The sequence below is a fragment of the Stigmatopora argus genome, chromosome 12 (genome assembly GCF_051989625.1).
Source record: "Stigmatopora argus isolate UIUO_Sarg chromosome 12, RoL_Sarg_1.0, whole genome shotgun sequence".
Lineage (NCBI taxonomy): Eukaryota > Metazoa > Chordata > Actinopteri > Syngnathiformes > Syngnathidae > Stigmatopora > Stigmatopora argus.
The window spans coordinates 6,365,635-6,389,612 of record NC_135398.1 but is presented as its reverse complement, the minus strand read 5'-3'; the positions used below and the strand labels follow the sequence as shown (position 1 = coordinate 6,389,612).

The 23,978-nt window shown below is 43.0% G+C and overlaps 1 protein-coding gene across 5 annotated transcripts; it reads left to right on the top strand.

Moving 5' to 3' along the window:
- Positions 1–10,445: 10,445 nt before the first annotated feature.
- Positions 10,446–23,646, top strand: LOC144086041 (transcriptional repressor p66-alpha-like). Of its 5 annotated transcripts, none has more exons than XM_077615793.1 (11): positions 10,446–10,638; positions 17,379–17,866; positions 19,117–19,267; positions 19,801–19,929; positions 20,009–20,086; positions 20,179–20,298; positions 20,369–20,545; positions 20,614–20,872; positions 20,940–21,325; positions 22,065–22,296; positions 22,525–23,646. In XM_077615793.1, the coding sequence occupies exons 2-11, from the start codon at positions 17,382–17,384 to the stop codon at positions 22,662–22,664; spliced, it is 2,157 nt and encodes a 718-aa protein (XP_077471919.1). In that variant the 5' UTR covers positions 10,446–10,638; positions 17,379–17,381; the 3' UTR covers positions 22,665–23,646. The 5 variants fall into 5 exon arrangements, with proteins under 5 accessions (XP_077471919.1, XP_077471920.1, XP_077471921.1 ...); XM_077615794.1 differs by lacking the exon at positions 10,446–10,638 and adding an exon at positions 10,701–11,053; XM_077615795.1 differs by lacking the exon at positions 10,446–10,638 and adding an exon at positions 11,095–11,191 and having other exon boundaries at positions 22,065–22,161.
- The last annotated feature ends 332 nt before the right edge of the window (positions 23,647–23,978 follow it).

Below are 23,978 nucleotides of genomic sequence, written 5' to 3'. Positions count from 1 at the left end.
GACCTTATTTTTTAGGCCTGAGAATAAAATAATATTTCATAATTGGCATTGAGGCATTCGTATAATCAATTGGTCAATTCACCAATTGATGATATTATACATAGAACATATCATATGGCGACAAGAAACTCTCTTGTCATGATCTTAGCAGGTCGACGAGGGCGCAGGACCTTCACGTCACCAGGGGGTGGAGCCTGTTCGTCATGAGTTTGAACTTCTGGGACGCCTGAGGCTTTCTTGGACGCAGCCGAGAAGAGCCGTTTCCTGCCAAATAGTGAGCCACTGCTCATCGTCACTGCACTAACCTCTTCCTGCCTTCATTGTCATGGCATTTTACGAGGATTAACTTTAACTCTGTCGTCTTGCTCCCGGCAGCCATTAGGCCTCCGCACAAACATTCCAATTATTGACAAATTTGTATCCAGTCATTTTCTCCAAAGTTGACTTCACTAAATATAGAGCTTTGTAATACCAACAGCACGAGACCGAGGAGGAAAAAAACTCATGTACAAGCAGCAGTGCATTGACTTACGAGTTTCATTTGTTTTGTAACCGAGCTCTCAACTCAAATCACCATTAAAATGAATAGAACATGTCTTTATTAGCGTTGTACTGAGACCATTCAGGAACCTAGCTTTTTGGTACTGGCTTACGATAACACGTTTTTCTTGAAATATGTATATTAATACTAAATTATTGTTATTACACTCTTGAATGTAAAGTAATTGCTGCCTGAGCTTGGTCAGAAATGCTTAACTTCTTATCGTTCATTGACGGTGCTAGACGTCTAATCCATTTTAAGTGGGAGGGTTGGCAGCGAATGAAAGAACATTGATTGGCTGCCACACTCCCTCCTTAAATTGATTGGACGTCTAGTCATTAACTCATTTGGGTTCACATAAAAAACAGACAAAAATACATTCTTTAACTAGGAGTGAAATGTGAATTAATAACAATGTTTTGCCTAAAACAAACTATCAATGTTCAAACTTAGTCTTAGTTATAGCTCAGGCATGTTTTTTTTACACTTGGGCTTTATGTGCTAATGCATTTTTACTGTGATAATGACTGCACTAATGGCAAATCTTAAATATTTTAGATGCTACTTCTGATAGTGTATAAAAAAGTTCGAGAGCCACTGCCACAACTGTAACAGCACCATCTATTGGCATTAAGAAAATAAAAATGTTATATTCCTCATTGCATACTGAACATTTTCTGACAGGAACAAAGTACAAATACTACTACATTGTCCCACTTAAGTAGATTTTGCACTGTACTTGATTTGAATACAGTGGTTGGTACCATTCTTCTTTACACAATCACTTTTTAAGTTTTAATAAAAAGTGAAATTATTTATGGGTGGCATTTTTATTCCTATCGTACCAAGGTATCCAGTAAAAAAAGAACAGTAAAGTCTAGCTTTTACTCTACAAGAGTTGAATCAGTACTAGTACTTTTCCCAGAGCCTTTGTTAGACATTTTTAACTCCTATTTAAGGATAGAGTGTGAGTACTTTTACCGTCTCTGCAACTCCCTGAACTTTCCAGTTCTTCCAGTTATTATGTCCACGAGTAGGACACAAAACATCACTTTTGGGAGGTCATTACCAAAGCAATTATCTTATTATCTTAGCCAACACTTTAATTACTTTTGTGATGAAATGTCAAAATCAACACATTTTCCGAGTTGTATATTTAAAAACTTTTCTTGCCTTTTTTTCCCCAGTCCACCGACAGTTTTACAAGGAAAATTTTCAATTAGGAAATTTAGAATCTTAAAAGACTATACTAGTAATTACATTCCTAAAATGACTAAGCACACAACCATCCCTCAGTGAAACAAGATATACATGAGCAGTTTACACACCCCATTTCAAGTGGCAATTTTCTCGAGACTTCAAAACTTTTTCCAACATCTCCCTAGAACTTTATTTAAATCTTTTTTTATGTTGATCTTTTAAAGAGCAAAAGTCAAAAGTCTCGCTAGGGAAGCATACAAGTCAACGTATGGCCTCAGGAGATGGTGCGACGGGATGAGAAGCCATAGACAATCAGACCTGATGACACAGCATCATCTAAAGCAGGGGTCTCGAACTCAATTTACCTGGGGGCCACTAGAGGCCGAGTCTGGGTGAGACTGGGCCGCATCAGGATTTCCACAAGAAAAGCACTGATAAAACTTTCCAACGTTATCAAATATCTTTATTTTTTAACAAAAAATAATGAATTAAATAAATTAACTTAAAGATGAATAAAAAAGAAATCAATCAGTAATATAAAACCAAATAATACTAATGAGCATACAGTAGATATACACTGGCTGGCTAAGTAGAGAAAATGAATTATTTTTATTCCGTTTCAAATGTCTGTATTAACAGCTCTTTAACCTTTAACTTTCTGAACTTGAATGGAACATTGAACATGAAATATTCTGAACACGGCTTCTTTTGCCTACTCCTTGCTGCTAGAGACCTGGCAGCGCTTCTTCTCACATAGTCACATTTGGCTTGAGGGAGGAAGCAGTGGAGACCCTCAGTAGAGCTTGAAGATGCTCATCAGTAAGTCTGGACCTGTACTTGGACTTATTGAAGTTCAAGGTGGAGAAGAGCTTCTCACACAAGTATCTGCTCCCAAAAAGGCACATGGTCCGCTTGAACCTTCGGGAAAGTTCAGGGAAGCTGGGGGTCAACTCTCTCAAAAATTGCCCAAGCTTGTCTGCTTCTCCACTCACCTCCCTGAACTTGGCTTTGAGTGCAGAGTTGCACTGCAGGTCAATGAGCTCCATTTGAAGCTCAGGATGGGCATCTTGCACATCAAAGGAGAAGGGGTCCGCAAAAATTTGAAATGTGGCTTTGTGTGTCTTGAAGTCTGCAAATCTGTGATCAAATTCCTCCTGTAGCTTCGAAATGGCCTCAACATACTTCTCACCACTGAATGGTGTGCCTGCATCCACGAGAGCCTTGCATGCTGGGAAATGGCAAAGGTTTGTCTGAGAGAGCTGGGCTTTCCATAACACAAGTTTAGTGCAGAATGCTAGGCAGCACTGACAAGTTGCCCCTGGCCTTGTAGCTTCTTGTTCAGTACATTAAGCTCATGTGTGATATCAACAAGAAAAGCCAAGTCCATGAGCCATTTGGGATCACTTAGCACAGGATCAATCAACTCACAAACGGCGTAGCTAGCTTTGACTGCTGCATTACTGTCTTTGGTAGCCTTCTTGAAGAGATCCTGTTGCCTCAGAAGACGTGTTTTAAGACTGGCAACCTGGTTGGCTCTCTCATCTCCCTGGTATTTTTCGTACTCCTCAGCATGTCTCATAGTACAATTACGTTTCAAATTGTATTCCTTGTGCACCGCAACTTTTTCAGTGTAAATGAGACACGTCGGGGTGCCCCTGTGTTCAACAAAGAAATATTGCACTCCCCACTTTTCTTGAAACTGTCTGTGCTCATCACCGACCTTTCTCTTCACGGCAGGCTTTGAAAGAGACATCTCTGGGGCTCTGTAATATGTTTTTCCACTTGGAATGAGTCTCGGGTTGATCTTTCACATTCAGTCGCGCGGGTTTGTGGCGCATGTGCACTTTCGCTCTCCGTTTCAATCGCGGAGATGGCTACAGACACTGACACAGGCTGGATCACGGATCATAGCGCCTCATTCAGTTCTATGCTGAGAGCAGCGGAGGAGTGTGCGCGCCGAGCGGAGTGATCGGCCTCACGGCTTCTCCTCCGCCCAGCTGATTGGAGGAATGAATGAGTGAGTGAGCGAGGCACTGGACAGCCCGGCCGATGTCCCGCCCTCCAGAGCCGTATACCTCACCGTGATTGGTTCATTCAGCTCCGAACCAAAGTTCCCTCTAATTTTTTGTTGGTCTGAGCAGAAAGACAACCTCCCTGAGCGCACTGAGTACCAGTGTGAGCGACATCATCGGTACTCGGATGATTCGCCTAAAGACGTTTCGCCGACGGACGTTTGACAGACGGGCAGGTCGCCGAATGGACGTTCCACCGAACGTTCATTCGGCCGAACGGAGGTTTCGCCGAAACGGGATTCGAACGCTCGCCCCGCCGGATCGTGTGTGTACAAGTTTTTCAACCTCGGCCCGCGGGCCATATACGGCCCGTTAGGATTTTTAATCCGGCCCGCCGCCGGTGTTGTCCAAATTATAGTAAAAATCAATGTTCGTCTACCTTCAATGGCAGTCCGGGAATAAGCACTCTTGGGCAGGCAGATGTAGCAGAACCGAGCCGTAAAATGACAGCAATCGGGTCAAATCCATCCTAAAACAGCATTTAATGATTAAATACAAATACTGGATGATATCGCGATGGAGGCAAAAAAACGTCTATAGACGTCCATTCGCCAAACGGCTCAAAATGCTCTCAAATTCGGTCAAATCCAGCTGAAAACAGCGTTTAATGATTAAATACAAATACTAGTATTTGTATTTAATCATTAAACTAACAAATACTAGTACGACCTGTCCGTCTGTCAAACGTCCGTCGGCGAAACGTCTTTAGGCGAATCATCCGGTCACGACATCATCATTGCTCGCTATCGGCACACCAGTATCACACCTGCCACAAGCAGGTGCATGTCAATGTTCCCTCTAATTTTTCATGTAAAACATGCTGTAAAACAAGAAAAACATGAGTGGACAGAGCTACTGCCACTGGCTGCCACTTAAACGGCGCCATCATGGGGAAAGGGGTAAAAAAAAAAAAAAAAAAAAAATTAAAAAAAAAAAAAAAAAAAAAAAAAAAAATCAATCTTTCATATTAAGACGGGGGCCGCAAATTATCGTCCCGCGGGCCGCAGTTGGCCCGCGGGCCGCAAGTTTGAGACCCCTGGTCTAAAACAACTGCTATTATGTACAGTACAACTATCCAAAAGAATACTTAGTCAAACTCTATAATGAAAAAGTATTTTTTGTTAAATATTATTGTAAGTCCGTCCAACCTTAGACTGCAGTTATCTATAGGCAACATGCTTTAAAGGGATTGAATTAAAAGTACATTGCACAATTACTGTAATTATAGTATTAATATGTATTACACTGATAGCTCCCATTGTTCCACAATGCTGTTTTCATTTTGATCCATATGAAACTAAGTGGTGGAAATATTTGATTCCTTAAGGGATCTGTCATGTTTGTTTATAGATGAACAATTCCGCTGAAGGATTTATCACTCTGGATTATGTACATTGGCGAGCACATAAACTATCTAAAAGATCCCCATGATTTTCTTCAGCATGGATGTAAATGATAAGTGCATTATGTAACATCTTCTGCTCCGACATTTCAAAACAGGCCTTCATCTAATGCAGGGGTCTCGAACTCAATTTACCTGGGGGCCGCTAGAGGCCGAGTCTGGGTGAGACTGGGCCGCATCAGGATTTCCACAAGAAAAGCACTGATAAAACTTTCCAACGTTATCAAATATCTTTATTTTTTAACAAAAAATAATGAATTAAATAAATTAACTTAAAGATGAATAAAAAATAAATCAATCAGTAATATAAAACCAAATAATACTAATGAGCATACAGTAGATATACACTGGCTGGCTAAGTAGAGAAAATGAATTATTTTTATTCAGTTTCAAATGTCTGTATTAACAGCTCTTTAACCTTTAACTTTCTGAACTTGAATGGAACATTGAACATGAAATATTCTGAACACGGCTTCTTTTGCCTACTCCTTGCTGCTAGAGACCTGGCAGCGCTTCTTCTCACATAGTCACATTTGGCTTGAGGGAGGAAGCAGTGGAGACCCTCAGTAGAGCTTGAAGATGCTCATCAGTAAGTCTGGACCTGTACTTGGACTTATTGAAGTTCAAGGTGGAGAAGAGCTTCTCACACAAGTATGTGCTCCCAAAAAGGCACATGGTCCGCTTGAACCTTCGGGAAAGTTCAGGGAAGCTGGGGGTCAACTCTCTCAAAAATTGCCCAAGCTTGTCTGCTTCTCCACTCACCCCCCTGAACTTGGCTTTGAGTGCAGAGTTGCACTGCAGGTCAATGAGCTCCATTTGAAGCTCAGGAGGGGCATCTTGCACATCAAAGGAGAAGGGGTCCGCAAAAATTTGAAATGTGGCTTTGTGTGTCTTGAAGTCTGCAAATCTGTGATCAAATTCCTCCTGTAGCTTCGAAATGGCCTCAACATACTTCTCACCACTGAATGGTGTGCCTGCATCCACGAGAGCCTTGCATGCTGGGAAATGGCAAAGGTTTGTCTGAGAGAGCTGGGCTTTCCATAACACAAGTTTAGTGCAGAATGCTCTCACGTTGTCATAGGCAGCACTGACAAGTTGCCCCTGGCCTTGTAGCTTCTTGTTCAGTACATTAAGCTCATGTGTGATATCAACAAGAAAAGCCAAGTCCATGAGCCATTTGGGATCACTTAGCACAGGATCAATCAACTCACAAACGGCGTAGCTAGCTTTGACTGCTGCATTACTGTCTTTGGTAGCCTTCTTGAAGAGATCCTGTTGCCTCAGAAGACGTGTTTTAAGACTGGCAACCTGGTTGGCTCTCTCATCTCCCTGGTATTTTTCGTACCCCTCAGCATGTCTCGTAGTACAATTACGTTTCAAATTGTATTCCTTGTGCACCGCAACTTTTTCAGTGTAAATGAGACACGTCGGGGTGCCCCTGTGTTCAACAAAGAAATATTGCACTCCCCACTTTTCTTGAAACTGTCTGTGCTCATCACCGACCTTTCTCTTCACGGCAGGCTTTGAAAGAGACATCTCTGGGGCTCTGTAATATGTTTTTCCACTTGGAATGAGTCTCGGGTTGATCTTTCACATTCAGTCGCGCGGGTTTGTGGCGCATGTGCACTTTCGCTCTCCGTTTCAATCGCGGAGATGGCTACAGACACTGACACAGGCTGGATCACAGATCATAGCGCCTCATTCAGTTCTATGCTGAGAGCAGCGGAGGAGTGTGCGCGCCGAGCGGAGTGATCGGCCTCACGGCTTCTCCTCCGCCCAGCTGATTGGAGGAATGAATGAGTGAGTGAGCGAGGCACTGGACAGCCCGGCCGATGTCCCGCCCTCCAGAGCCGTATACCTCACCGTGATTGGTTCATTCAGCTCCGAACCAAAGTTCCCTCTAATTTTTTGTTGGTCTGAGCAGAAAGACAACCTCCCTGAGCGCACTGAGTACCAGTGTGAGCGACATCATCGGTACTTGGATGATTCGCTTAAAGACGTTTCGCCGACGGACGTTTGACAGACGGGCAGGTCGCCGAATGGACGTTCCACCGAACGTTCATTCGGCCGAACGGAGGTTTCGCCGAAACGGGATTCGAACGCTCGCCCCGCCGGATCGTGTGTGTACAAGTTTTTCAACCTCGGCCCGCGGGCCATATACGGCCCGTTACGATTTTTAATCCGGCCCGCCGCCGGTGTTTTCCAAATTATAGTAAAAATCAATGTTCGTCTACCATCAATGGCAGTCCGGGAATAAGCACTCTTGGGCAGGCAGATGTAGCAGAACCGAGCCGTAAAATGACAGCAATCGGGTCAAATCCATCCTAAAACAGCATTTAATGATTAAATACAAATACTGGATGATATCGCGATGGAGGCAAAAAAACGTCTATAGACGTCCATTCGCCAAACGGCTCAAAATGCTCTCAAATTCGGTCAAATCCAGCTGAAAACAGCGTTTAATGATTAAATACAAATACTAGTATTTGTATTTAATCATTAAACTAACAAATACTAGTACGACCTGTCCGTCTGTCAAACGTCCGTCGGCGAAACGTCTTTAGGCGAATCATCCGGTCACGACATCATCATTGCTCGCTATCGGCACACCAGTATCACACCTGCCACAAGCAGGTGCATGTCAATGTTCCCTCTAATTTTTCATGTAAAACATGCTGTAAAACAAGAAAAACATGAGTGGACAGAGCTACTGCCACTGGCTGCCACTTAAACGGCGCCATCATGGGGAAAGGGGTAAAAAAAAAAAAAAAAAAAAAAAAAAAAAAAAAAAAAAAAAAAAAAAAAAAAAAAAAAAAATTTAAAAAAAAAAATCGATATTTCATATTAAGACGGGGGCCGCAAATTATCGTCCCGCGGGCCGCAGTTGGCCCGCGGGCCGCAAGTTTGAGACCCCTGATCTAAAGAGAAGCTTAGGATGGCAAAATGAAGCTGACAAAGCACTCAAACGCAGCAACCCCCACCTGTTAGAGAACAGCGGCCCCCCTCACACTCCAGTGCTTATGCTGACTTCTTGTGCTACCATCAGATTTATAGTATGGAAGTAGTATTACAGATAGCTCCTTCTTCGGGGATGTGCTGCCGAAGAGATAAAAATCAAAAGCCTGGCGCCACTGCTGGGAAAGCTTTCCCCTTTTTTTCACATTTCAATTTGACCAAGTATAAAAATATATGTTTTTCAATTTGCTATCTTGCCTTCAAATCAAACCCAACTGGTTCCCTTATATTCAGATGGATGGTGTGAAATCCTAGAAAAGCAAAAGGATGCATTGTTAAATGTTTCGGGGCAATATTATCTGTTCATATTCGGTCAAACGCTTCAAAACTCAATGGATTGCTCTCTGTATAGACAGGAACTTGTAAAGGCAAAGAAGTCGAACATTTCGGTGGCCATACCTGAATCTAATTAGGCGTGCATTCCAGAATTATAAGGAAGTAAAGACAGTGGCTGTTGAGGCCTGGCAGAGAATTGCCAGGGAGGAAATCCAGAAAGTGGTCATGTCTAGGCTGTCTAATTGACGACAAAGTATTTTCAACACAAATATTCAAAAGTACTAGCTGTTGTTGGAAGTTTTCTTTGGTCCCTTGAAATATAGGAAGGATTTGGTCCTACATACACATAACTTTTTGTAGTGAGGTGAGGAATGTGGAATGCATTTTTGCACTCTGATACAGTGTTTTGCTTACCAAGACATTCACATATTCGACATTTAAACAGCCTCTAATGGATGCACAAACTACTTCAGGTGAGAGGATGAGTTGGATGCATAAATGACATCTTGCTGAAGTTGCTTTGTGGTTGGCAACTTTCCCAAAACTAATTGGTTTATCTTCAGCAACTACTTTTAAGACTGTACTGGATCGTAATTGACCACCTTGCAGTCCACAGGCCAGGTCTTTATAGAAGAAACCTTTATAAAAGAAAAAAAAACTAAAATTGTAAAGTCTTCTTTTTTTAAATTGACCAAACCTTATTTTAAACCAAATAAATTATTTCAAGTAAATGTTGTCCTTGATTTCTGGTTTCAAAAGTATTTTCCCATGATTGTATTGATATGTAATAATATTCTATGTCAAGGGATTAATGTGAACTTTTTCAATGTCATAATGAGTTTAATTCGTTAAAGGTAAACAAATAATTTAGTCATCATAAGAAGCACAGAGAGGTTAAAACTCTTGTAATATATGAATATGAAACTTTTGATGTGAGCTTGAGACTAGTTGTTTTACATCCTGGAGCAATTAACACTACATTATTTCCATATTTGACAAGTTGATGATCCAGCTCAACTTCTTGGCTCAGTTGAGCAGTATAGCCAGTTTAGTCATTTCTTCCTGACTTTATTCTTTGTCTTTTGTGTCACAGGCCTCATGGTGGAACATTTTGCTATATTACTGTCGCATTAACCTACTATTGTAATCGGGGCGTATAAACCTTTAAAAAGTCAATGGTCATCAAAAATGTTCATACACAAGGAAACTACAGATCAATGAAAATCACAAAAAGGCTGATCCTGTTCTCTTGCTATTGACGGCAATAGACATCTAATCGTTTTGACTGGGAGGGCTGGGAGATATTATTCTGTACCAACATTTCCAGTCTGAATGGACCGGACATCTATCGCCCTCATTGACAGTCATTGAGGTATAGGTGATTTTGCATCATCTTCCATTATTTTTTTAGTTTGTTTTTTTCCCAGCTGACTTCGGGCCAGAAGCGGGGGTGACCCTGAATTGGGGGCCAGCCAATCGCAGGGCACAAGCAGACGGACAACCATTCGCACTCACACCCATACCTAGGGGCAATTTAGAGTGTCCAATCAGCCTACCATGCATGTTTTTGGGAATGTGGAAACCAGAGTACCCCCGGAGAAAACCCACGCAGGCCCGGGGAGAACATGCAAACTCCACACAGGCGGACTGACCTGGATTTGAGCGATGAGGCCAACATGCTAACCACTCACTGAATATGAGTGTTCATTAATGTGTTGTCCCTTACTAGATACTAAATCAAACTCAAAACTCCGACTCAAACTCATAGTTTAGAGACTGGAGAAAAAAACACCCATGGGACACCCAGGATGAGTGGTGGGCTCGGTTGTAGGTGGTCGTTGACTTTGCTCATCCTCCCTACCTTGGCCCTTGGTGGTCATCAGCTTACATGATGTGATCCCGTCGCCCTGGTATGCCGAGGTGCGCATGCCCACTAAAGAGGACGCAGCGGCTCCATGTGTGTTGAGGCGCATTATTTGGCAACAGACGCGGCGGCGGCAGCGGCGGGGAGGGCCGAAAAAAAGAGGATATCCCCTTGATTTTTTTAAAAAAGCAACCATTTATCCAGGTTAACAGCAGATTAAACATTCCTTGGGCGACCATCGGCGACGTGCGGGCGACAAAGCTACCGAGTAAGTTGGCTGTGTGTATGGCGAGGGGGGGCTAGAGGGGGGCCGAAGTTTTTTTTACGGAGTGGTTCGAGGGGAGCCTTTTATTCGGTCTCGTCGAAAGGAGCCAGGTCTTCCTCCACCTATCTGTGACGATAAAGAAGCTGATGGGCTGTTGAAAAGTAACACTTCTCCGCAGAGCCAAAGGTTGAGCCGCGAGGAAAGGGAGGGGGCTCCCCGCTCTAGTCAAATGCTTTCTTTTTCGTATTTTCCGAAGCTTGTCGCGCTTACTGGAACTGCTCTCGTGCGTTGGAAGTGGTGAAATGGAGCCGGGATTATAACGTTTCCTCGCCGGCGGCAAGCTCCGGTCGTGGGCCGGTTCGTTTACGTTACCGAGTTCCGACTCGACCATTTTCCCCTTGGGAGGGGGACGGAAAAGGTAAACACTAGTCCTCCGGTTTGCTGCGTTCAAGTTTGGCTTTGTAAAGACGGGATGTTTTTCAAAGTTGCTGCTCCCTCGGCGGAGATGACGGCTGTCCCTCATCGGGGGAACAGCCAGGTCACGGATTCGGACTCGGTTCTGGCTATTGTTTACTAACCTACTACTTTTTTTTGGGGGGGGGGGGTGACTGACTCGAAGTGTGTATTGCGGCTCTTGTGATTTCACGTGTGCCTTGAACATACGAGCTAAAGTGACTGCTTGTTGTTGTTTGTGCGGAGGGAGCTAATGTTAGCTCGCTAACTCCTCCGTGAGCTCACCTCTTCCGAGGCAGCGTCAACAATTAAAAAAAGCCGGCTAGTAGCACATGTACTGTGGGCTGGCTTTAGTTTTTAAAGGGCCAACTTGACTTTTTCTGGGCTCTACCGTGGAGGTGGACTGGGGACTGTGGCAGCCGCTGTCCATTTTATGCCCGACGGCTGCCGCCACTATTGGTTTTGCTATCTAGTAGCTAATCTTCCTACTTCTCGCTGTGACAAGCGTAGTCTTCCTCGTCTTAAAGCTGAACACACACATGCACACACGCGCACATAGTCCCTAACGCACACACAAAGTGTGCCAGTTAGTTCAGGGATTTTGGCCTCCGTGGTTATTCTGTCTGATTCCTAAAAGTTCAACCATGTCTTTTAAGTCCAAACTTCAAGCATTTCCCGAGGAAGTAACCATTATGGAGTTGAATGAACTTTCCGACTCTTCCGGGCGATGCCCTGAAACAATGCGAACGTGCAATACCTAACCCAAATTCGAACCCTAATGAGAACAATGTTGAACTAAACCGAATCCCCCTCTCTTTTAAATCTGTCTTGTTCTGTTGCATAAATCCACGTGCCTTTAACTCAGTCAGTGACCAGCTTGACATCCAATCCATTTGAGATCATTTGCTGTTAGCCCAGTTCTAATGAATGGGACGTATACTAGTGATGAACTCATTTAAATTTACAGCACGATGAAAACAGACACAGAATTAGATGTCGATTATTGTCAATGGCACTGAAAGAGTTAAAGGCTGAAACATTTTAACAGAATTAAATTCAGTATTGTTTCACTGTCATTACCTTTCCTGCTTCCACTAAAGGCAAAATAGAGACAAGGAGCTGGTTCACTGGGAAAATACCATTGCCGAGTTAATTGCCGTTGACAAAAATAGTTGTCAAATTCATTTAAACTGGACGAACTAGCTCATGTTTGATTGCCATTAATTACACTGGATGTACAATCTTTTTGACTCGATTTTTTAGAGCGTTGGCAGCGACAAATCCGTCTTCCAATGGAAATGGACTATGAACTAATTGGCTAGCCTTGACTACCTGTTCAAACGCATTGGATGTCTATCCCCGTCAATGAAACTGACATCAATGACTGTTCTGATTCTGCCGATTCCCTGCTTACAGTCTAGTTTGTGTATCGTTGATCTATTAAGACTACTTTAAATATAATTCGGGATTGTCAACGTGAAGGATCAAGTATTTCAAAGACTTTTCCTTCAATTTATGTATGACAGAAGCTAGTGTGCGCGTGTTCACGTTATGTTGACAAAGCTCAAGCAGTATTTCTTGTTGAGGCAGCACATATTGCTGTTTAACTTCAGCTGTGGCAATGTTTGTACGTGTGATGAAATATTAAGGTCTTATGTCATAATATCCATCACTCCTCAGATAGGCTTTTGTAATATCACCTGCTCTTATCACAATGCTATTGTTTGGCCGTACAGTTGTTCAAAATGTTGGGCTCACTCAGATATTCCCTTATTTTTGAAAGAAGAATTCTTTTCAATGGCAACACCATTAACTAGACGATGAATTTGATTTTTAAGTGACCCTCAGTATCCACATTGTATATTTAAAATTCTCACGATGCAATGTTGGATGGTGGTAATTTGTAGATGTATAGCTAATGTTGTGATCAGTGTAACATCAAGTCATTTTTCATTTATTGAATGAGTTGTCATCTTAATACCGCCGTTCTAACGGTATCAAGGGTGCGTCAGATGCCAGTAATGATTTGAATTACTGTTTGTTAAATAACTTGGACATCTGCTCACCATTTGGGCATGCTGGGGTGGCCAGCTCCTTGCATGCTGCAACAGCAGTTTAAACAATCATTGAGGCATTGTCTAGGAACAAATGGGGTCCAGCCTTGATGAATGGTCAGATAAATAAAGAAGAGTGGAGAAGGTTACGTGTCATGAAGGACTCTGCTGACATTGCCAAATCAGTCCGTCAAATTGACTGAGTACGTTGGTCAAATTCAAATTACCAGGCTTTACCTGAACGCGTGAGTTGGGAGATACCCAGAAGTTTTATAGCGTTGTTCTGCTCCACTTTCTAGAAAGTGCCGCTACGCTGAGCATGAACAAGACTGATTGAGGGTGTTTGTGTGCTCGGCCACTGTTCTGTGTAAAGGTTTTGTCTGGAGGCAACATTTTAAGCCGCTGCCCGAGTGCTGGCGTTACAGGACAACTTGATTTGAGGACAGTTGGATGCCAAAGGTCGAGCACAACACTGTGAAATTCTCGCTACCAAGTTTTTCTGTCCCCTTCTGTCATTTTGATAAGATTTCTGACCGTTCATCACCAACTCGCAGACTTGACGCTTTCCTAGGCAGGATTTTTTGAAGGAAGATCTGTTCTTGACCAATTATACTGCTCAACACCAGAAGCGGGCGTTAGACCAAAGCTAGGGCTTTACTCAAACTGACTTAAGGGGTTTCAAAGGCCTTGAGCCATAGGGTGTCCAAAATGGTCCTCTAGAGCCGAAGTGGGTGCAGGTTTTCATTACAACCGTAGAAGAGGATACATTTTCACCAATCTGCTGTCTCAAAAGCGTAATCAGTTGATTGCCGTCAAGTGCTCTTGGTTTCAGAAGAAACCTCGTTGGTTAAACTGTCTGTGCTGGATGCATTGGAACAAAAACCTGCACCCACTGCGGCCCTTTGTGGAGTAGTTTGGACACCCCTGCTTAAGTGAAAGATCAGGATCTCAACAAGTTGAGTGCTATGGTGTGGAGCAGTATGACAGACGTGGGGATTCTCAAACTGCCACTGAAATGATGTCGGGAAGGAGGAAAAATGGAGCGGCGGTTATCATTTCTTGCAACATTTTGGTCTGACATTGTTCAACACTTCCAAGTTGCACAACAAATGTACAGCAATTAATTTAATAGTTCTTGTGCGTAGGAGAATACCCTAATATGGGATTGTGTCCCGCTCGGTCTATATGAAAATTGAACTGCTAAAACTTGTGTATTCGGCATTTTGACAGAGAATCTGTCAGTGGGTGAATATGAACATGATCTAAACATACTGGAAATGTGTTTACCCCACAGGGAGATTGATTGACAGTGAGAATCTGTCAGCTACTGGGTGAAAGAATGAAAACCCTAGAAATCATCACAGATCGACCTGCCTATGTGCTCTGTCTTGATAGTTGTTTATCCTACACCTGATTTACTTGGGATGGATCTTTGTCCTGAAAGCAGTTTTAGGAGTGAGTGCCCTGTGATCTATTCCTATGTGGTATATTTTATTTGAGCCGTAATAACTAGATTATCATAGATTAATCCTCACGTTGTCACATGCACAACTGTAGCTAATGTATCTTGAGCACATTGGAAAGAATAAAGTATTAGACTCTGTAATTCCATTTTGTGGTTACATGCAGAATTTTTAAGATCCAACTCTCAAGCTCAATCAATGCAGAAAGACAATAATGCTCATTTTACCTGAATCCACCGTGGCCCTTTGTAAAATAGTTTACACACCCCAGTGCTGAATGATAACTTTGGACGGAATTCAAAAGGAATAGTACTTTTTCTTTTTTGGGTGGTGAAAAATAGCTAAACAGAACACACTTTGCTTAACTACGTGTTTAGCTGCTTGACCTTTTCCCTCCACGTTGTAAGAGCTGATGGGAAATATGAATAAAAAAATGTGGCGCAATACGAGCAGGGCAAGCACACGTCATCGCCATCAGATCTACGCAATCCATTTTCATGCGTTTTAGTTGCCTGTACGCTTTTCAGACTGGTTGCTTGTATTACCATGCTCATGGGTGGGTCAGTGGGGCCATGATCCATGTGTTGAAGTATGTGTGTGTAAGGCCTCAAAGGAAACGCGTGTTAAAAAAAAAAATGCCACGAAGATGAAATGTGAAACCGTCAGCCATTCAGACCCGGTGTAAGAAAAAACAGGTCGTCCCGAGGTCGTGGGGTACGTAGCGGCGTTCCTTCTGCTACAGTACGTATAATGGCCGCCACTGTGGACGCTGAGTGTCTGCTCCGGCACCTGAAGGGTTAAAACTAGCTTCGGCGTCTCCCTCTCTTTCACACACACACACACATACACACACTAGCCAACTGGTTTAAACCAGTTCTCGGGAAAAGTGCTTTGTGTGTCCCAATGAATCCTGGGAAGGGTCATGTCATGTGTGTTTTAGTGATGTAAGAGCCTATATGAAAAAAAAAAAAAACATAAACTTAGTCAGCTGTTGCCATATTCTATATGCATCATAGTTACCCCCATTGAGATGTGAAAACCGCCGTGATTGTAATTCTATTTTTTTCTCGTAAAAATTCATTTATCGCCGTATGGTAGGCAGGTGGTGTTCTGTAGATGCGTGAATATTATTTTTAATGCTACAGTAGAAGTTTATAGTGTGATAGTTTCAAGCGTGCATCTCCGACTATCTTTTCTGTGAACTACGGGCAAAGGTCGTCTCCCACTGCATGCCGTATTGGTCCGACTTGGAGCATGTCAACCTTTGGCACATTTGAGTTTTTCCTCTTTTGTTGGACGTGAAGAAGGATTTACAGAATATTTAGGGGTTTGCAAACTGAATAGTATGATTAGTGTACTGTCAAAGTGGAATGATGGCAGATGGGTGTTGAATTTTGTTCGTCACATGAATCCATGTAGCTGTAATTTCACAATTTTTCTCCTTCTTGGCTTTTCTTCTTTTGTAATTCTGCCTATTCAATGAGGAATTCCACACATAGTGTCATTATCAGTGGAAAGCTGGGCATAATTATTACCGAGCCACGGCCGGCTGACCTCGTGTCTCCTTGAGTTTCGGTTGGGATTTGACCCTGAGAGACTCAGGACGGGCGTTGCAATGATAATGCGGGAGTGTGTTTGTGTGAGTGACTGAACAAATGATCGTTTAAAAGATGAGCTGAGGTTTTAAGAGTGGGATCAAATCGAAGAAAATTGAGTTTTGCTGGCGTTTGACGTTATCTTGTGGGATGAATTTTTCACTATATGTTGGACTTCAGTCTCCTGTGTAGTTTTTAAACTATCCAAGTTGTAATCAATGTTTGGATAGTTACTGAAAAAGTGAAGAAGAAAAAAACGCTTGATCAATTTTTGTGGAATTTAGCTCCACAACTTTTTTTTTTGTCTGGAGTGCATTTTACTAACACTGTGTTCATTGCTTTTGAATCAAGGTCAGTCCGTCAGACCATCGCAGAAGCGATTATATGTGAATGAGATCAAAAGATGCAGAGCAGCCAGTTCTAAACGCAGGCAGCAAAATTCAAATCTCATAACCCAACATGAATTATTTCTTCTTCTGAAGCCTCCATGGCTACCAATTTTCCACATTTTAGATGGTACTCATGCTCATTTAGCTTGCTCAGACACTTGAATAATATTCTAATATGAAATGTATTTTAAAAAAAAATATATCTATATACATTGACATGTTTGCAAGTAGCCAGTGAACTTTTTTGTTATATTACATCAGTCAGTTTCTTTCTAATCATCGTTGAATTATAGTATTTTGTGTACTGTCTAAATTAGCAAAACAAAATCTTCATATCAAGATGGAAAGCTATTACAAAGCATAATTTTTGACAATGTTACTAAGAGGCACATTGTCATGGATCCAAAAATAAAATATTTTATACATCTCTTGCATTGGATGTCATAGAATTACGCAGGGTTACTTCATGAACCGACCGGTTGGTGTAGTTCTGTTTAGCAAATGGAAGCAAAAATAGTTTTGTAATCAAGATGTTTCTATCTCGAAGATAAAGTAAGCTCCTCCTACTTTAATAAGGCTTTTATTTTGAAAGTGGAACCAAGAACGTTCATTCTCCACCAACCATTTGTTCAACTTTGAATTATGAGTGAAAGTTGGTGAGGGTATGTGTCAAAGGCGTGGCTAATTTGATAAATGTGGGTATGAGTGGACAACATGACCCACAGATTTTCTTGAACTCCCTACCTAATCCACATATGTAACCAAATCCTTTTGGCGATGTATTCACAGGGGATGTCTGAGGAGGCCGTCCGCCAGACACGCAGCCAGAAAAGGGCACTGGAGAGGGATGAAGAACCGCGGATTACTACGGAACCTTCCAGTCCTGACAATGAAAGCAAAAGACCCAAGCTGGAGGACTCCCAACCCACGACCCGGGAGACCATGCCACCTCAACCTGAGCCCAAAGTGGAACAGGGCCCTCAAAGTCTGATCGGGATCGGAGCTAACGAGGAAGCGGGGCAATTAGCGCCATCTTTTGAACACGAGCCGGTGAAAGCCGAGGCCGCTCGTGAAGCAAACTCGGACAATCCGATTGGATGCGGTGACAGAGCTGACAAGGAAATGAAGGCGGAGAACGACGTGGATGCCGTGAGGCGTTTCCAGCCTGCGGAACCAAAAGTGTCCGGTGGCATGTTGGCTGCTGGTGAGGTGAAGGCAACCATCAAAGTGGAGGTCCAGACTGGTGAGCAACCAGTGGACATGAGCACTTCCAAAGGGTAAGAACTTGTCAATTTGGAGGGCCTTTTCACACTCATTTGTAAACATGGATAAGACTTCTAATTCATTTTGACTGGCAGTGAATGGACACTGCCAGCCTTGCCAGTCAAAATAAATTGGATAAAAATGTTTGCTGTCTGCATTTGTTCATTTCCTGAACCAATCATTAGATTGTAATGAAGTCAAACGTTCCAATGTCTTGGGTTCTGCCCAAATACTCCAAATACAAGCTTAACCACAGAGGACTGAAAACATCATGGCAGCGCCATAAAAAAGTGAAAAATGGTGAGCTAATGGAACGCTACGAGTCACGTCTCCAAGGGTTTGTCCAATTCATTTTTAAAGTCTGTGCAAATCCTCAAATTCAGTAGCGATGTGCGGCTACCAGCAGTGAAAAATGGCAATCCATGAAACTGGCTTTTAGATACTGGGGACTGCTTTTTTTAACATGGCCCAAAATTCATATAATTGAATTATTTTTGGACATGAAGAGACTTTTAGAAGTTTCCTAGATGTTGACATTGTACGGCAAAAGGCACAACTGTACTCAGAGGTGACCTTTGGTCTGCCTCCATTTTGCCACAACTCACCACCTGAACCCTAAAAAGTCCACGCACACAAAATGAAGCCGTGTGTCATAAACCGGTTCCAGCCGGCTGTTGCCAAGGCTACCACCATGGAAGAAGCAGAGAGGGGAGGGGGTGTCGTATTGGAGGAAAAGTGAGTCACGTGATAATGACTTTGAGATCATGTGACTACTTTGGAAGTAGTGATTAATCCACAGGAAGTGATGATGGTGCTAAGCCCCGAGGAAACACACACACACACACGCGACCACAAAGAGGGCGGCTCAGGCCGACGGTCCTCGTGTTTTAGTGCATTGACTTATGCTTCATAAAATGCATTATGTGTGGGTAGAGTCTCAAGCCTGGCCCTGTTTTTTTTACAGCCCAATGTGTGTCCTAAACAAAAATAAGACAGATTATATTCCTTTTTTTACTACATTCCTGCATGCTTTGCGATGTAATAAATTCAATTCAGATGACACAAATGGTGCAATGGTTGTGAAGATTTCAATTTTAACTCATTAACTGCCTTCACGGCGAATGACATCCAATTTATTTCTGTCTATCCCTCTCAGTCAAAATAGTTTGGACGTCTATTCCCGTCATGGAACTGCACATTGTCATTGGTGCGGCCTTGGTTAGTTACGTGATAGATGCTCAATTTATCTCTTTATTTTCAACAGTGTCAAAAGAGAGAAGCGGCCTCCATCACCTGAAGATGAAGAGGATGATGATGATGATGATGATGTCATAATATTGTCAGATAACGACTCACCAAGTCCACCTGTGAATGGCGTGAGCCACTTGAAGGAGCTGGACACCGAACTCCTCATGGTGAGACGTCTTTCTATTACCATCACTGTATTGAAACAAACGCAACGATTCCTCGTAAGAGTTCCAAACATGGACGGAAATTTCCGTCGTCACGCTTGATCAAATTTAACGGGAGTCCAAATGACGTCTCTCCGTGAAGCTTATGTTTCTTCTAAGTCAGGGGTGTCAAACTCATTTTTTGTTGCGGGCCACGTTGTAGTTTCGATTTCATCCGGAGGGCCAGTATGTCTTCCAACTAGGCTGCCAAAATTAATTGATTAATAAATTGACAGCTTTTTTCAATCGTGCTGATCGATAGATCATTTTTGGACATTCAAATTTGTACAAATCATCTGCAATTATTGATTTAAAATACAGGAAATATTTCCTATACATCTATAATCTTCATTTGAATTTGATCATAAAACAGAAAGTTGGCACTCATGATTTACTTTCTCGGGCCGCACAAAATGATGCGGCGGGCCAGATTTGGCCCCCGGGCCGCCACTTTGACACCTGTGTTCTAAGTGATCGATCCCGTGTTTCCAACGCAGAAGAGCAGCCCGGCTGAACGGGAGCGTGTCATCAAGAGGTTGAAAGAAGAACTGAGGCTGGAGGAGGCTAAGCTAGTGTTGCTGAAGAAACTCAGACAGAGCCAGTTACAGAGGGATTGTCTTCAAAAGGTAAAAGTTTGCTGGAAAAAAATCGGATTTAGTATCTGCTGTACGAAGCCTAAACCCCCAAATATTTGCCATCCCTCAGTCTTCAGGGTTGTCCATTACCTGCGCCCCACCTCCTCTAATACGAGGGACTATCGGGAGCAGCAAAGGCTCACAGCAGGTTAAACCTAAACGACAGCGTCTCTCGCACGGCCGTCGCCTTTCCATTCTCCGGCAGCGTTTCCCATTGTCCGTTTCCGTCTGTCCGACTAGATTGTAACCGGTCGGAGTTTGGGCACGGTCATACCGCCGCCTTTGGTGCGCGGAGGGCAGCAGATTTCGTCGAAACATGGCTCCCAGATCATTATGCCGCCTTTGGTCAGAGGAGCACAGGTAAGTCGTTTGGCTAATTTATGGCTAGGCTAATACCTGCTAACGTTAGCCCATCTCTATATCTCCACAGCAGATCCAGGCTCTTCGCCAGCAGCAGCAACAGCAGCAGTTGGCAGCCTCCGGAGGTGGGGGCTCAGGGCCGCCCCCTCTGCTGTTGGGTGCCAGGACCTCAACCCCTGCAGGACAGGGTCAGAGAAACATGGTGCAGCCGGGCCTCATCAGAGTAGGAAATTCCGCAACCTCGCTGGTCATTATCTCGCTCCTAAATATCGCCGGCGTAACCATGCCAAACTAACGATTGGACGCAAATCGCAGGGCTCGTCCGGTATGAAGGGTTCTTCTTCGGGAAGTAGCGTAGTGTCGCTGGTGGGCGCCAATGACAGTCCGGCCAGCCGCCAGGCGGCGGCCAAACTCGCTTTGCGGAAACAACTGGAGAAGACACTCCTCGAGATCCCGCCACCCAAGCCCCCCGCTCCAGAGTTTAACTTCCTGCCCTCGGCAGCCAATAATGAGTTCATCTACCTGGTGGGACTCGAGGAAGTGGTCCAGAACCTGTTGGATAGCATTCACCGAGGTATTTCGGCGGCGGGTTTTGTACATGTTTTGTACCGCTTCTCCAACTTTGTGTCTTTTCTCTCCAGGGAAGACGGGGGCACCTCTACCCAAGCCCGCCATCAGAGAGCCCAACATGTGCACCCAGTGCCACACCGACTTCACGTGCAGGTGGAGACAGGACAAGGCCAAAGGCGGCACCGTCCTCTGCGAAGACTGCATGTCGTCCAATCAGAAAAAGGCCCTGAAAGCCGAGCACACCAATAGGCTGAAAGCGGCGTTCGTCAAAGCGTTGCAGCAGGAGCAGGAAATCGAGCAACGCCTCATCCAGCAGACGTCTTCGTCCATCTCCCACGGCGGTTCCTCGTCGTCGTCGTCGCTGAAGGCGGAGCAGCTGGTGGCGCAGCAGCTGAAACAGGCCCGCACGTCTTCTCTGCACCGAGGGGCCAACATCGTCCACCATCAATCCATCAAGGTGACTTGGTTTACCGACGGGGCACCCTGTCACAAAGGGATATATACACAAATTCACTGATAGTACAGGAAAGACAAGGATGCGATAGGGCGATTATTTTTTTTTTACTGCAAGCTAGGAACATATTCGTTTTAAGACTTTTTTTTGCGGTGTGTTAGTGAGTTGTTAACAACAGTTACCCATAGGCTGTAAACCAGGGGTGTCAGACTCGGGTTGGTTCGCAAGCCGCTTTAACGTCAACTCGATTTCACGTGGGCCGGACCATTTTAGATATAATATTTAGATTTTTTTTATAAATGGATTAAAAGAACTGGATTAAAAGCCCTGAATTTTCAGTTTTTTATAGATCTAAAACGATGTTTATTTTAGCTTTTTTTATATATTTTTTTAGATTTTACAAAATGATTTTTTAACTAAAAACACAGAAAAAATTGATTAAAAAAATTGCCATTATTGATTTAAAAGGGGGAAAATCAGGACATTTAATATACATCTATACTCTTCATTTTAATTTGATCCTAAAACAGAAAGTCGGCACTCATGATTGACTTTCCTGGGCCACACAAAATGATGCGGCGGGCCAGGTTTGGCCCCCGGGCCGCCACTTTGACAATGTAAACGGTCATGGTTCAGTTAGACGTCCAATCCATTCGGACTAGGATAGGCTAGAATGAGCAATTCTTTAAAAAAATGGATGTTTTAGTGCCGCTGATAACCCGGCCCACCTGTCTTGTCTCAGAGCACCCACGGGAGCATCAGGGGGATCCCCCAGTCCTTCTCGTCCTCCTCCCAGCTGCAAAGCGCCGTGGCGGCCGCCTCCCTGGTCAGCCGACCAGGTAAGCACGAGCATGTGACGCAGCGCTCTGCCCAGATTTCAAAGGTGAGCGGCGGCGGAGTCGGCGGCAGCAGGAATATGAGTGGGGGTAGTGCCTCGTCCACTTCATGGAAGAAGCAGAGCAACAGCAACAAAGGTAGACTGGCTTTCACAGAAGGCCGACTCTGGCGCCTCTCATCCGCTCTCTTAAAACTCCCGTCTGGCCCCCAGCGAACGAACCTCAGACGACAATTGCAGTGCCCCCTATCGGGGGGTCCTGCGCACTCTGGCGGTTTCTTCGTGACATTTCAGCTGAATTTCAGGATGTTTTATTTATTTGATTTTATTTTTTTAATTAATTTTTTTCTTTTTTTTAATCACGCAGGTGTGACGATGGCGTACGTGAACCCCAGCCTGAGTGGGCACAAGACCTCAGCCAGCGTGGACGCACGCCAGAGGGAGTACCTGCTGGACATGATCCCCTCTCGCTCGTCCATCTCGCAGACTGCAAACACATGGAAATAGAAAAGTAAACAAATCCAACCCACTTCTTAGCTTTTTTTTTCTTTCAATTTCGCGGTCAACAGCGCTCCAGGAGGACTATTTGGGAACTACAATCCCGAAACATTGACAAAAAACGTTTCCTTCATGTGTGTTTTCATTTAAGCATTTTCTTTTCTGTTAGTTTTAAGGTTTTCTGTCCCTCTTATAATTTGGATTTGATTGGGGCGAACAACAAAAAAGGTGAAACTTGGTACTCTTCTACTGTCTGTGTAGTCAAGTGATGACTGAGATTTGTATCAAACCACCTAAATGATTAACGCTTGAATATACTTGGTTCTAGTCATGCTCCCCCTAAAAAATAAATAAATAAATACACATAGCTTAAAGCAAATTTCTCCGGATAAGCGTTGTAAATGTTCCATTACATTCATCTTCATAGGTTAAAAAAGTTTGAATTTATTTTTATTGACAGTAAGTTATTTTTTTGTTCTTTATTTTTGGATTGATGTTTTGTTTTTGTTTTTTTGAACTCACTATATTGTGGTTTTCAGAAACAAAGACTTTTTTTGCATTTTTTTTCTTTTTTGTTAACAGCATGTCTACATTTTAAAACCTAATGTTCATTTTGCACCTTAGCTAACAACGCATGGTGATATCATTTATAATGATCTGTAATTTGCTTCTTTTTTTTTTATTCATGTCAATGTTGTCATTTTAATTTGAGTGTCACATCTTCAGTGGAAAAAAGCAAATTCCGGGGAGTTGAATTTTAACACGCTGGAACAAGAAACCATAATTAATTCAATAGAAAACATTTTCTCCCACTGTGAACCCAGAAAGCACAAAACAATTACGTTTTTGTTTTTTAATCTTCTCACCACCTTGCATATTTTCTTTGCAACCAAACTTAAATTGAGTTGTGAAAATGATTGTTAAAATTTATTTTTGCTTTAACTTTTTTTCCTAGCTCCAAAATGAATAAAACATACATTTTAAAACTTCATTTTGGGTCTTTTGTATGAAAATTGATAAAAAGTGCAATACATATGTCCCTGACAATCATTTAGTGGTGTTGATAATTAATTATAACTAGTTTCAATTAATGGTCAGTGTAAGTACAGAACCTTCTGACAGGAAGGAGGAAAATGTAAAAAAAAAGAACATACAGTGATTTTTATGTTAAAAAAGCATGCCATTTAAGAAAATGTATTAATAAGAGCAGAGTGCTACCGAATTCTCTTGTTCCTCTTAATAACATGAAATGAATTGGAAATCTATCACTGTCAATGGCAGCAAATAGCCATGTGAGGGCGCTCAAGTGCACTTCGTCCTTCG

Excerpts from the sequence above, each read along its gene's own strand:
- LOC144086041 (XM_077615791.1), top strand. The coding sequence starts at position 11,108 with ATGTTTTTCAAAGTTGCTGCTCCCTCGGCGGAGATGACGGCTGTCCCT. Across the intron at positions 19,930-20,008 it reads AGAGGGATTGTCTTCAAAAG|TCTTCAGGGTTGTCCATTAC; the intron begins GTAAAAGTTTGC and ends GCCATCCCTCAG. Across the intron at positions 22,297-22,524 it reads GCAGAGCAACAGCAACAAAG|GTGTGACGATGGCGTACGTG; the intron begins GTAGACTGGCTT and ends TTAATCACGCAG.